Raw genomic sequence first — 14965 nt, forward strand, 5'->3', positions numbered from 1 at the left:
GCTGTTGAGAATAAAATGAAAACAGCCATTTCCCCTGAGCATGTTATATATGCTTTTTTTCCGGTAGCTAAAGATAGGAAAGAATTGGGCCCTTTTTTTTTCCAGTGGTATAAGTTGACCTGATATTCCCTTAACCCCATTGATGGGCTGCTGTACTCATGGGAGTTGTCAATTACTGCTATCTTCTTCATCAGGGATGGCAAAGGGGGCCCTCCTAGAACTATTCGCAGTGCAGTCATGAATATAGTACGCTACAGAAAGCAAGTACAACATTAGGTTGAAATCAAAATTGTATTGCACTATCCATGATACTGATTGTTTTCACTGGATACTCTGCAAAGGGAATATATCCTTTCAAAGTGGCAGGACCATTGTATGTTGTTGAAGTATTTGGGAATGGGGTTGCCTAATAGATTTTGGTCATAGCATTCAGCAGAGTATAGAGTTTTTGTTTTTTCCTAAAAAAAAAACCCAAATCTGTGGTTACTCTTCAAACAATGTTGAAGCTTTTGCCCTCATGTCCAATCTGCATTGTACCCATAGACTGAATACCAAGGTTAATCAGGTATATCTATGTAAGATGTGAAACTATCAGGAGATGGAAAGTTGGGAATGTAGAGTGACCACAGCTGTTTTGACCATTTACATGAAAGGTAAAATGGCAGGACCCTTAAATTGAACAGCACATCAAGGTATGGATACATGCCTGTATATCAGTAATTCAATACAATATAATACAATATTTATCTAAACAATTTGTGTTAGTGAGTGAGAATGAGAAGCTGGAAAATGTCAGCAGTGGTGATTTGTGTAGATTGAAATGAGTCTCCTGGTGTTTGTGTCATTTTCTGTGTGCGTCAATGGCTCATCAAGCAAGAAAACACATGATGTGATGCTGGGTAACCAGGATACAGATTGCACCTGTGCTATATATGGCTAGTATAACATGTTACAATTACATGGGTGGTGTGAATACCAATCATTTTTAAATATGTACAGTATGTGTGTTTGTTGTGTGTGTGTTTGTATCTGTTCATGGTTTATTCCAGAAATGGTTGTGTAGAGGCCAGTAAGAGGAAATCTTGCAACCTACCAGTACTTACACTCCAAATTTGCTGTTTGTTTTTTTTTTGTTTTGTTTTTTTTTTGGTTAGTTTGTTTGTTTGCTTGTCTGTGGGTTTTTTTTTTTCTGTTTTGAATATTGAGTAATTCTGCCAGGCACCTTCCACAGTTTTCTGGCAAATTGAAAAAAAAAAAAATAGTGGATGGTAGCTGAAAGGAAGGAAATATGCTAGGTGAGGCTCTAATGCAATTAATCAACAAATAGACTGATGTACCCTCGCCAGGTTGACGGGAGGCTTGCTATTGGATGATCAAAGCCTGCTACTTCATTCCCCCGCCTAATGAGTGAAGTGTTTCGCAGCGCGTCTTTAAAATTTAACAAAAAAAGGGAGAGGGGAAAATGTGTCCCAGAAAAACTTACTCAGCTGACACTTCTTCTTTAGAATAAGGTGGAGGGGGGGAAAAAAGAGTGAAAACCCAGAAATTTGAACCCACCATCTGAAAGAGCGCCCAGAAATGAACTCCTGGTTAGATATCCCTCATTTGAAAGGTAGGAGGGATTTTACTGTAGTGCGATAATTCTATCCATGTTAGGGATTTTGATGGGCGGGAAGTGAATAGATGAGTGTTTGTGTGTATGTGTGTGTGTGTGTGTGGGTGTTTGTGTAGAAAAAGTCAAGAGAGAGAGATTCTTCCTACAGCTACTTGAGAGAGAACATTGCCGTGTCCTGGTATAAAAACGGCTTTATTGAATTTACCCCTACATGTATGGAATTTTCCTGAATGCTGCAAAAGTGCAAACCTATAGTGAACACGTGTACAGGTCTCCTTATTCCCATCACAATATTTATTTGACCTGACAATATTCATAGCCTTTACACCCCACCCTGGTGTAGGATGTTTTCCCATGTGAAATCAGTTTCATCTTCAACTTGCTCAACTTTCCTTTGAAATATGACACCTGTCCCCCCCCCCCCCCCCAATCCCCATGCTACATTGAAAATACCAGTAGCCATGTAATATCAAATGTTCAGGTACAGAAAAAAAAAATCACAGAACCATATTTGATACACAGTGACTGAACCACTACCACATTGTTGGTTGCCATAAATGTCTATTAATTTGTCTATGATTAGTCCACAATGTTGCGTTTTGATGGTGGTATTCTCAAAATATCTCATTGATTTGATGTCTGAGTACAAAATGTTATTTCCTCCATGCATTCACAATGCGCTGCTCTCCAAACAGGCTACAACAGGACAGAGCTGGTAAATGACTGAATGTGGATAGATGTGGAAAGAAACAAAAGTCGAGTCTGTTTTGCTCATGTATGTCTGTCACAGTCACACATGTATGTTGTGTGGGTGAATTGATCGACCAAGCTTGCTGTTGTATTGAAATGTACATGTTCAGAATCACGAATGCATCAAGTCAATAGTGGGATTTTGTGGGATGGTGTTCCAAACTGCTTCTAAGTAATCCATTTTTTTTTTTTGCGATCCACAACCTGTACAATGAAGCAAATAAAGTAATTGTGATGTATGTGGTACATGCCAATGCCAGGCTGTTCCCTCGTGTTGCATGTTGATAACTTCATTTATCCAAAACAATCACCAGTACTCCCACCCCCATATATAACCAGATCCTCCAAAGTTCATATGGTAGATGTACTTTGAGCATGTGCTACATGTCCCTTTTGTTACCTGCAGTAAAATGGATGACATATCTATATATTCATGCTGCCATTGTGTTTCAGGATATTCAGATCGCGTTGTTATGTTCTCCTTCTTTATGTTTTCCAAACTTAGTAAATTAAGTACAGTTGAACCTCTATTATCCGGCCTCCCTTTATCCGGATCTCTCTATTATCCGGACGCAATCTCGCCGTGATTTTGTTATCTTTTTTTAATAATTACGGGAGGAAACACACATGAATTACATATACTTGATACATTTCTAATAATTATTTAGGTAAATCATCCCGAGAATTTATAAAAGAAAATGATTTCCGCTTGCAAACACGAACCTCTATTTTGGGGTCTGTTACTGAGTGTAACAATGAAAAGGTCGCAGTATACACATTACTACATGTGGTACTACAATGGGCTACATCAGTACATGTGTATGTGTATGTACCATAGAGCTCTATTATACGGTATGTACATGTATAAAGCATTGAGTCTCCCGTATCCGGCCAAATCCCTTATCCGGATGAGCCCCGGTCCCGACTTGTCCGAGAGGTTCAACTGTAGTCATACATGTAGCAAACCAGCATGTGGACTTAAAACTTGTCATACTATGATCTATGGGAGATAAATTTAGTGAAATAGTGTACCACCAGTAATGTTCCAATATCATGTGGTATTGTGCAACATCACACACACCTTCCAAGGAATGTATTAATGCAGTGCATACACTCTATGACAGTGATGTGTGTATGACAGCACACTTGCTTTAATAGTAGCAAGCAGGTATGAGATTTATTTCTCTGATTTGAACTCAGTGCAAGACGCAGACGTCGCCAGCTACGAGCAGGTATCTATCTGTCTTGCAGGGTGCTGTGTTAAACACCTCCTTTGCCTGCAGTGGACACTGCATGGATTTTAGGATTTTTTTTTTCTGATCTTTTGCTGTAAATGTTTTGAGTGATAAGCACTCTTATGAGTTTGTGAATTTCTTGTCATTTTTTTAAAAGGCACATTTCTCCAATTATGTCCAAAGAGTGGATGTGTTTAAAGGGACTGTACAGTACTGGTCGAGGTGGGGATTCATGTTTTGAACATCCCTAAGTGAGATAATGAAAAGCCTCTTATGATATATGAAAGAGCATGTAATTTTAAGAAGGATTCAATGTTTATTTGATGAAAATTGGTTTTCCAATGGCTGAGGTATCCAAAAAAGTGCTAATGATAAAAGGCGACATGCCACAACTTTATTAGAATCTCTTTGTTTCTCCTTGTTTTTGGATATCTCAGCCATTTCAAAACCGATTTTCATTGAATAAACTTTTGATACCCCTTAGAACTGCATGCTCTTTGACATCTCATAGAGTGGTTTCTGAATATCTCGCAAAACGTTAAAAGCTAAATCCTCACCTCGACCAGAACTGTACACACCCTTTAATGTTCATGCACACATGAATCTTTTACCCTATAAATGCCATGATCAGTGAGTGGATTGGAACATGTTAAGTGCTCACTATTATTGATATACCATATCTTGCACACAAGATAAACTTTTGACAGTGGAGTTCTACAATTTGTGTCATGGAAGTCTGACATGATATCTTTTCCTTTTCATAAGTGTGTGTGTGTGTGTGCATTTAGAATGTTTTCTGAAATTAAAACTGTAATGTCAGTGTCTGTTAATGTACACCTCAATCTTTATTTGGATGATGTAAACATGACAGTATCGAGTGCATGAAGTTATTTGTTGACTTTAAATGATTTACATTTCACTGTTTCCCCCCCCCCCATCTTTTTTGAGTGAATTTAATCATGTGGTCGTGTCTTATTTGCTCTGTCTGATTAAGGTAATAAACAGACATATCATGACACATACAGTCATTTTATCAGATTTTTAAAAACATCCGAAGACAGTTAAATTCCAGAATTCAAGTCTTTCCACTTGATGAAATCATTCGCTGTGTGCCTGAAAGAAAATGTTACAGGGTTGACAGTCAAGAGGGTACTAAATAACCCTGTATGTATTTGTCCTAATATAGATTGATTCTATCCCAGATTTTATGAAGGTCCAATGTTCCTTCAGATATAAATCTGTGTCATTCATGAAGAAGGGACCATATTGTTTATAAACATAATACAACCCACACACTTTTCCTAGCACATGATGATGTGTGATGTGAAGTGCATATAATCAGAACCTCTTGGCCCGAATTCACGAAGGTGGTACAAATGAAACAATGGTTTAAACCATGGACAAAAACCATGGTCCACCAAGTGTCGCATTGGAATATTTTGTTACGAAATCAGTCATTTCGTACATGAAATGATTATTCTGTAACGAAGTGACAACATTTGTAACTAAATGAACATTTCGTTCACAAAATGGTAATTTCGTTAATGAAATGGTCATTTTGTCAACGAAATGACCAATTTTGTAACGAAATATTCCGTGCGACACTTGTCGCTCCATGGTTTTTGTCCATGGTTTAAACCATGGTTTCATTTGTACCACCTTCGTGAACTCGGGCCTTTGAGAGTAAATTGAAAGTCTTCAGGCCCCAGATTATGTTAACTGATGACATAGCCACCTTCAACCCTGAAACTAAGGAAAGTGAATTACAGTGTCACCCGAGCTTTGTTTAGTTCACAGATCCACTTAAGTGCCCCCCAAAAAAAACAAGAAAAAGAGGGAAAAAAGACTGCCAGTAACAGAACCTTGATTTGGTGTATGTCTGCAAGGATTTCATCTTATCCTCTCTCATGTGGTCCTAGATTCTCATGCTACATGTAACTGATCATCAGCTCAACAAAGTGATTACCATTGTCCCCTTTCAATGGCAAGTATCTATTACAGGTGACACCTGTTATCCACCTGTTCTGTCAGCTGGAGTTACTAATTTTAGCTATGCTGCTATTTATAGTCACACACAGTACTAGCAAGTGTCACACACACGGAATGCCAAGTATGGTTACTAGATTTGGCCACCATGCACATCACTGTACAAGGCAACTTTTGAATGATTGTTGTGTCTCATTAAAAGATCAATAATATTGATTCCTTATTCTTACATGTTTTCTCATAAATTGCAGTAATATCTCCAGCCACTGGCATCCAAGCTGATTTATTTGCTGTCACTTTTATTTTTTGTAGTATGTCAAATTGATCCACAGCCCAGACTGCATGAGTGCAACTATTTTGGTTTTGATGGAAGATTTAAATCTAATCTTTGTAAAAATGTTTGACATACCAGGCCTGTTTCTAAATGCTTTGATTTTGGTGAAAAGCTTCCTAGCTATAAAGAAACTAGTCAGTTTCTTTTTACAATTTCTGTAATTACCAACTCCTTTCTGCTTTCGACAAATGCTTTAATTTCTCCCTTGTGAGCTGTCAGTAAATTTGATACAGTAACATGATAATGACATTATCGACAGCTCTTTGAAATTGTTTGAAATGTGATTTGTTTAGTCTAATCCCTGTGGATAGCATAGCATGTAATGGCCATACACCTGTTGCACATAATTGATGAGCTTGTTGACTTGTAAGAAGCGTTTCGCTCCTCCATCTCCAGTAATGACACTCTTAATTCCCAACATACTCAAGCAGTTTCCTCGTAGTCAACCCTTTATATTTCCATTGTGTTTATGGCAAACCTAGTTGCTAATCGTCTGGTGCCAGTTGTATTTTGAGACTGTAGCAAGTAATATTCAGTGGCTTTAGATACCATGAAATATGTATGTAACCAGCAAAAAGCTAGAAATTACTCAGGGTGATGTAGAACTTTTTGCTTAATTTTCTTTCCCCAGCACTGGAGTGCCATAGTTGACATGTAACATAAAGAAGTCGTAAAGAATTTTGTACTCCATTTCAGGAAAGAATGACTACATGAATCAATATTAAGAAATATTGAAACATATTCTTCGAAGTCATATACTAAAAAAAAAAAAAGTAATAATGAGCAGTGTTTGGATATGTTCCTTTGTATTCAGTGTTTAACTGAACAGAGACCCTGCTGATAAAACAAAGATATAAAAGGATTTGTATCAGATCATTTTCCCCAATCATATAGCCCAAATTCTCCATAAATTGGGTGATATTAGACTCCCCTCCCCTCTATAGTTCAATACCCTCTTTTGCTGTATAAGAAGATCAGGACATTGCCATCTGTTAGACAATTGTGTGCTTAAATTTTTCTCTACACTTTTCTCACATGAAACCTTTGCTGACATACCTTTTTGTTTGAAACATTCAGCATTGATTGGCAATATGACAAGTAAAAAATATGATTAATTCACTTCATGAATCCCAGTTTGGATAATTGGTTCCTATTCTAAATCATTTCTGCACATGCTCTATTGCGAAGGATGAAATTTTCATCTTGTTTTATTGCCTGTGTTTATTGTAGCCAATGGTAAAATGCCAATGTTCAAGCACTTTACACATTTATAAAGCTGGGCACATGGTTCTGCCAAATGATTGTTTATTTTTTGTTTCAGAATTCCCCGTATTCTGGTTTTCTTTTCTTTCTATCTGTTTCTTGACACTGGAGGCAGTGAATATTTGGACAGAATCCCAACAGCTGAATCAAATTTCTAGATAAAATTTCTTGGGCTTCTATGATAAAGAGGTTTGCAGTTATATTGATGATTACAGGAATATTAGCAACAATGTTGATGCTAACAGGCAACTTCTTGTTGCCTGGCTGCGGCTATACCAATTGTAGTCACCTTGAAAGTTTTGAAATTTGATTGAAATGTTCCATGAATTGGGCCCCAGATATTGATAACAGTGTTCACTCAACATAAGTTTCTCAAATGAAACCATTCTTCAGGGTTGCAAAATGTATTTTTCATTCTGTTCATATTAATTGATACTTATCTCAAGAGAATGCAGATCTATCAGAGTTTTGTCATATTTCAGAGTTGTTGGAGCATCTAAATGCATGTATGATGCACAAGCATTTATTCAAAATAGATCTTTAAATAAATGGGCATATAAATCACCAACTGACTCTCTCTCATAAGCAGACAGACAGACAGACACACACACACACACACACACACACACACACACACACACACACACACATGCACGATGCACATACACTCGCTTTGAAGAGAAGAGCCGATAGGAGAAAACCAAAATAGGACTGACCTGTCACTCGCAGAAAACTGACCGGGGGCTGTTATTATTGAATTGGGAACATCTCCGTCATTCTGTCTCTCTGACTGCCCCCCCCCCCTTGCCCTGGATCGTTGGACAAAGATGTTGAATATGGCAGACTCCCCTAATCCCGCCCCTTAATTATTTCAAAACAACAAGATTTTTCTAGTTCTCCAAGGTGAACACACACCAGAGGCAAATGTCAGTAATGATGATGATAATTGTAATGTGACCAAAAGAAGCTGAAAGAGGCCTAAGCAGTGAAGGAAGTTTGAGACGAAGGGAAGAAATAGACGGACAAGCAGAACAAGGGAGATGCATTTACTTCTTGGCATGAAATTGACTTAAGTTTACAATTGTTGCATCACTGTAAGCCTCTGAAAAGCTTCTTTTTTTAAAATCTAATTGACTTATTTTTGTATTTACACCTATCCTGCAATTTTATTGAAATATTGATCATTTGCAAATTTATTTTTACCACTTTTTTTTTTTATGATACACCCAAATCAATAATGTTCCAGCACTGCAGAATCTCATTTCATTAGCCTTTTATATATCCACCGGGCAATGAAGTTGTCACACGTCACACAGTAATGGACATGGTTGATCTTGTTAGCATTACACATATTTTTTTTATTAACCTTCAAGACTGGCTAAATGATTTTCATTGGGTATGATAATTTTGCTTGATTTAAATTTTTCATGCAATGACAAAAGCATGTTACCTCTCAGTTATGCTTATCATCATACCCAGTGTATTGTGGTGCAGATTTTGTACAAACTTTCATTTAGGGTTTGCAGGCTAGGAAATTTCACAACTGACATCTGTAGCCGTATATCATAAATTGATGAATTATGTTGCTCGTGAATGGATTTGGTTTGAATTGTCTGCATGAAAACCAATGCTCCGGACATGTTTTAGTCAATGTTACATGACTAATTTATCCGTGCCTGTCAGTGTTTAGAGCACTCCCCAGTTGACAGGAAGGATGCTACGCAACATCACCTTGAAAACATATTGGCCCGAATTCACGAAGGTGGTACAAATGAAACCATGGTCTAAACCAAGGACAAAAACCATGGAGCGCCAAGTGTCACACGGAATATTTCGTTACGAAATTGGTCATTTCGTCGACAAAATGACTGTTTCGTTAACGCAATTATCATTTCGTGGACGAAATGTTCATTTAGTTACAAAATGTTGTCATTTCTTTAAAAAAATAATCATTTCATCGACGAAATTACTGATTTCGTAGCGAAATATCCCATGCGACACTTGGCATTCCATGGTTTTTGTCCATGGTTTAAACCATGGTTTCATTTGTACCACCTTCGTGAATTCGGGCCATTGTTTTTAAAACATTGATGCTTCAACTGTCATTGTATTTACCGGGTGCTGTTCGTTATTCCAAAGGTTCGCTATTCCGAAGGTTCGTTATTCCGAAGGTTCGTTAATCTGAAGGTTCATTATTCCGAAGGTTCGTTAATCCGAAACACGCAAATTCCCTATATCTAGAGGTTCATTAATCCGAAAATGAAAAAGGGTTCATTAATCCGAACATTTTGGCGTTATTCCGGAGATTCGTTAATCCGAAAATGAAATTCAGAATAACGAACCTTCGGAATAACGAATATTCAGACTAAAGAGCCTTCGGAATAACGAACCTTCGGAATAACGAGCTGTAACCTTATTTACCCTCCCGATTGTTTTGGGAAATGTCTGTCCGATTGTGATGATTGGGTGTGAAAAAAAAAGAAAGAAAAAAAAAAACAATGGATTTTGCTGGAATGTATGTTGTTTGTTCTTTTTTTTTTTCTAATGACATCCCATAATAGGATATCCTCTTGTTCTGTTGATCATGTTTACTTTTCCCCTGTATCAACTGTAAAACTTGTCTTTGAATCTTGACAATATTCTGGTAACAAACGAGGGCTGTTGGTAGTGTCAATGCATGTTTGTCCGTATGTCATGTACTGTACAGTCACAGCCATGCCATACTTTTGAATCACTTAAAATGTGAGTGTGTGTCTGTGTGTGTGTTTGTGTGTGTATGTATGTCTAGTTACAGAGTTTCCAACATGAAATGATCAAGATTACATTCTGAATGATGGGTATGGCATTGCCTTGATGGCTGTGAGGCATGGCTATTATTTTGCTGTTAGCGTGGTAGTATCATAAAGCATTAATGATACATTACCACTAGGGCCTTCAACAAGTTATCAAAGCTTTTTGTGTAGCTTGCATTTACGCATTTATAATTTCTGACAGACTGTGTGTGTGTGTTTTTTTTTGCATGAAGTCATGAATTATTACATTTAGACAGGGCAGAAAGTTTTTAGCAAGGTAGATACATGTATGTTTGTTATGGTTTGCTTTGCATGGGTCGTGGCTTATTTTATGATATGGATGGTGTTATGTTTTTTTGGTTTTTTTTTTTTTAATGCTAATTCATGAGATGGTTTCTCCTATTATCATATATCAATGGAATAGTGGTGTGCAGAGCTGATGTTCCTGTAATAAAGTTGACTAGTGAAACAAGACAACAGTTTCAGTTGACCATGAAATACATTTAAATTTGGTTCCAGACAGATATTATTGCCTTCACTATTGACATGTTATTTAGCCCATATAACAGATATGTGTCTACAACTGCCAATGTCACATTTTGTTTTGTCTGTAGACTTAGTACAGAAAACATAAAGCAAAGTGCAGAATTACCCCTCACAAAAACATTTCTCAAAATGAGTTTTTACTTTGTTGTCATAAAACTTGTGTTATATTTATATTTGTGCTCATAGGAGATATTAAATTGATTGCAGAGGATGAGTTTGTGAGACGTACTTCACATCAGTCCTACTTTTCCTTAAACTACCACCACCAGAAAGAAACTGAGTAGGCATTGTTGATTGATGAACACAAGAATCTGTTTTGGGGCGTTGTTTTGTGCACATTGTTCCCAGCCTTGATGTCAGGCCAAATAGGGACGATGTGTCTAAATTGGCTCTTTCGTCAGTCTAAAACAATCTGGCCATGGCCTTGGCTGGAACCAGAGCCACGGCTGAAACTAGCAATTTTTAGTGATTGTCCCCCCTGCTGTAAGTGCATCTATCAGGAGATTTACTCATACTCTGCCATCAAATCAGCAGTTACACATGGCCCAGGATTGCCCCATAATATTCCCCAGGCTCCATCTCCTGGGGCCCAGATCTGACCTTCAAATTTTGCTTGTCGACTTCATGAACATATGCTGTTTCATCAAGTCCAATAGGATTGTAGCAAGAGATATATCATGTTAGCAATTGGGTGGAGATTGTGACGTGGGGGAAGACTTTTATTTTTCCTTTCATGAAAAGAGATTGCAGCATCTTTTGCCTGTGGAGGATAAATGAAGTTTTATGTTCTGGTAGATTTTTGTGTTGCAACCTTCAGGAAAAATGTACTTAGCTCTCAGTTGATTACTCATTATTATCATTTTCAAGATCATTTATGAAAGGGATTTCACTTTTTTAAAGTCGTTAACAATTTAATTTATAAGTGCTTATTCAATCACTGAAATGTACACTTTTCCAATATGTACTGGATCCACTTTCTTTCTTTTTTCATACTAACATTCCTACACCCAAGTCCCTCGTAAATGCACTTTAACCTTACTAGTACTTCATATTTTGAAAGATCAGCTTTTATGCATTTATGCTGATATGCTCAAGGAGAATATTTAACTGTCACTGAATATAGCCTCTTAAAAATTTGGTATATTATTTTCATTTTAATTGAAGAAACTCTAATCTGTAAAAAGGGATGCTATTTCACTTATACTGTGTAATCATTTCACTAGAAAGTTCTAATCTCCCAAATAAATTTTGAAGAGAAAGTGAACTGTCATAAAGGTTCTGTTTCAAGTTTCACTTAAGTATCTCTCTCTTTTTTTTTTCCAGTCAATGTAGGGTTGTCAAATACTATGATTTGATTGGCTTTGTAAGCTTGACCCCCATTTTGTATCAGGTTTGGCTCTAACCTTTTCTTGTGTTCACCTTTGCTGCCCAATTCTAGGACTGGTAAGTACGTCATAAATCCTGGAAGCTCAGATGAGGACTTGGATGAGGTGGAAGCAAGGAGTACCTCAAGGCCCAGCTCTCTCTACAGTGAGGACACGGTGGGCAGCACAGACCTGGCTGACACCAATATTTCGCTCACCGGTTCTACCTCACTGGGCGGAGGGGGTGCCTCAGAGGGCGGGGATGGACCTAGGAAAAAGGGCTTCACTATCAACCCTGACTATATGTGACACCGTGCAGTAAATGACCACTAGACTGCAATTTGAGTGGAATGTATTGTGGTAATTCTTCTTGTGACTGTCCAGCTGGACCAGAAAAGCAAGTGATGCTGACAAGATGAGATTGATCTAGTGGACAGTGTACACTCCTCATAATGCCATGTATTTTGTGACAATATGGCATTCTGCTGAGGGGTGCACGTATCACCATAATGAGAATTACAAGTGTGAACAAGTGACTAGATGGTGAAAACACTCGGAATGATATCAAACTTCCCCCTCCCCCATCAAGTGGAGTGCAGCGCTGTCAATTATCAATCATGAGAAAACTTGTGGTGAGGTGTATCTAAGAAACATCACAACATCACTTTGTACTCAAAGATACTTGGATGATATTATATGCTTCCAAAAATGTGAAGCAAATGATAACTATTTTGCTTTTTTAAATGTCTGTGGAACCAGGCTGGAACTGGCTTGAACTTCGTGTCATGGAATATTAATCCCGTTGTTTATGTGCACCTTGATAGAAAGAGTGCATTTCAGAATTACTCAATAAGAGATATTTTCTTCTCTAATGAATTTGATGAGCTTCTCTGTCTTCTCTGTCACCAGAGATGTTAAGGCATAGGAGATCCATAAATGATTTCCTGTATCGAGAATTTAGAATACTGTAGTACGTAGAAATCAGAATGGATCTGTTTTGTCAAAATCTGTCAACATGACAATTTGAATGCTTCACAAAGGAAGTTTATCTTTCATTGTTCACTATAAGATTCACTCGACAAGGAAACCACTTTCACAATGGTCAAAATTTGATAAAAGCATAGCAAAGGGAATAGCATTGTCAGACCCAAAAATATCATCAAAAATATTTGGATGCAGTGAATAAAGACCAAAGTGACATTCGTAGTTTCCTAGTGTACCTGGTCCAATGGTAAAATGATGCAGATAATATTACTCTAATTTATATATTGGTACCCATCCATGTATACATTCACGTGAACCATTGTCTCCAAGATGTGGAGATTACCCAGGATATTATTATAGTTGATATATTGATGTCAAATTCCTGTTAATGGTTAATGCACATTGCATGGTTATAAGTGAATGATGGTGCAGTGGTATGGTTAGCCCCTATCCAGCCTTATGCTGGTGTAACTTTGTCAGTGAGTTCACATGATCGCAATGTGCAGTTGAAGTAAGGCTAGCATGATTTTATGGTGCTCTTTACAATCTTGAGGGGGAAATATGAAACAAACTCATTGCAACAGCCAAAGTATTTGATGTACTCAGAGGTATATGTTTCCATTTGTCAAATTCAAAGGCAGCAAATTAATAGATTGTCGAATTAATTTCATGAAGACTGTGTCAGATTAGCGTTCAGTTAGTTTGCTTTGTGGCTGTGTAGAGCAGTGAAAGCCATCTCTCAGATATCAACAGGCACTTTGTAGATGCTTCTCTCCCCGGTTCACAGGTGGTTTCTCATGTATGCTAAATGTGGGTCGCATCCTCTAATCTCCGTGGTTTCCCCTGGCACCCTGTGGGGTGCAACAGAAGATGTTTGACCCCCCTAGTGAGGCAGCTGCTCCCAGATAGGGTGTCTCCTTGACTCCATTTCAATTCTTCTGTGGTAGGAATTGCCCTTTAACCCAAACCATCTCAGTTTATCATCACCAGTCTGTTTCTGTCTCTCTTGTTTCCCCTCTCTTGTAAAAGCATGGTTTACAAATAACAGATAAAAGGGGGTGAAATATTCACATCTACTCAGTCCCCCCCCCCCCCATTTTACCTCCTCTCTCTTTTTTCTCAGTTTTTCATCTCTGCCTGTCTATCTTTATTCGTCCACCCATCTATCTATCTAATTGTCCGTCTATTTACCTATCTATCTGTCAATCTTTGTCCTCCCTCTCTCCCTCATTTTCCGTGCAGTAAATGTGTGTGACAGGATTGAATGCCAGGATTGAGCAAAGATTGTGATGAGATGAGAGTGCTGGAGGGAAGGGGGGGGGGGGGGCGGAGAGTAAAGGACGACCACACGGGCCAGTCAGTGGATGATGTGGAGTCTTAGGAAGGGAAAAATGGAAAGGATGAGCTTGAGGGATGTGAATTTCGAGATGGGAGGGCAGCGTGATGAGCAAAACAGGTGTCATGTGGAACTGAATGTCCAGAACAGGAGCTGAGATACATGATTTCAATTTGGTTTGTCTTTGGACTCAGTTTGTATTTTGACAAGAGAAAAGTATGATGGCTTTACATGCTTTACAAGAAGCCAGAGATGAAAAGGGTTAAGAGTGGGAGAAAACATGAGAGCTGTGTGTAGCCTGAGGGGCAGTGGGTTAATGCACAGCATGGCAGACTTTGTGAACATGTGGATAGGGCGGAATTTGATTGGTTGAATAATCCCTGCGGGGCAAAATGTAAAAGGAAACATTAAAAAAGAATATTTGTAAAAAGGAACAGCATACAACATGATGAAAGAAAAAGAAAGTCCGTAACCTCAAACCAGAAAATCCAGTGCAAATGGAGAGGTAGAAAGGAAGATGTGAAGTGAAATGAAATCTTGCAGTTGCACAAAAATGTGACCCCTGGGACCTATGCAGGTATCCGATTTGATTTTTTTTCCTCTTTATATTACTAGAAAAGAATAGACAAGTATGAGAGCAGGAAGGGAGATGGGTGAGTTTGTGTTACCACAGCTCTTGGCAATGACCTATTCACTGTATTCATGTCCTGGCCTTCCCCTCCACCTTTGGAAGTGTGATTGTCGCGATGACTTTGGGGAA

At 38.1% G+C, this 14965-nt stretch overlaps 1 protein-coding gene across 1 annotated transcript in view; it reads left to right on the top strand.

The window, feature by feature from the left end:
• Positions 1–14082, top strand: part of LOC140227983 (unconventional myosin-XVIIIa-like) — a 200681-nt gene extending 186599 nt beyond the window's left edge. The window contains exon 38 of the mRNA XM_072308365.1: positions 11960–14082. Within this exon, the coding sequence (XP_072164466.1) occupies positions 11960–12194 (235 nt within the window). The 3' untranslated portion in view covers positions 12195–14082. The remainder of the gene's footprint in view (positions 1–11959) is intronic.
• The last annotated feature ends 883 nt before the right edge of the window (positions 14083–14965 follow it).

The sequence above is a fragment of the Diadema setosum genome, chromosome 4 (assembly GCF_964275005.1).
Source record: "Diadema setosum chromosome 4, eeDiaSeto1, whole genome shotgun sequence".
Classification (NCBI taxonomy): Eukaryota; Metazoa; Echinodermata; class Echinoidea; order Diadematoida; family Diadematidae; genus Diadema; species Diadema setosum.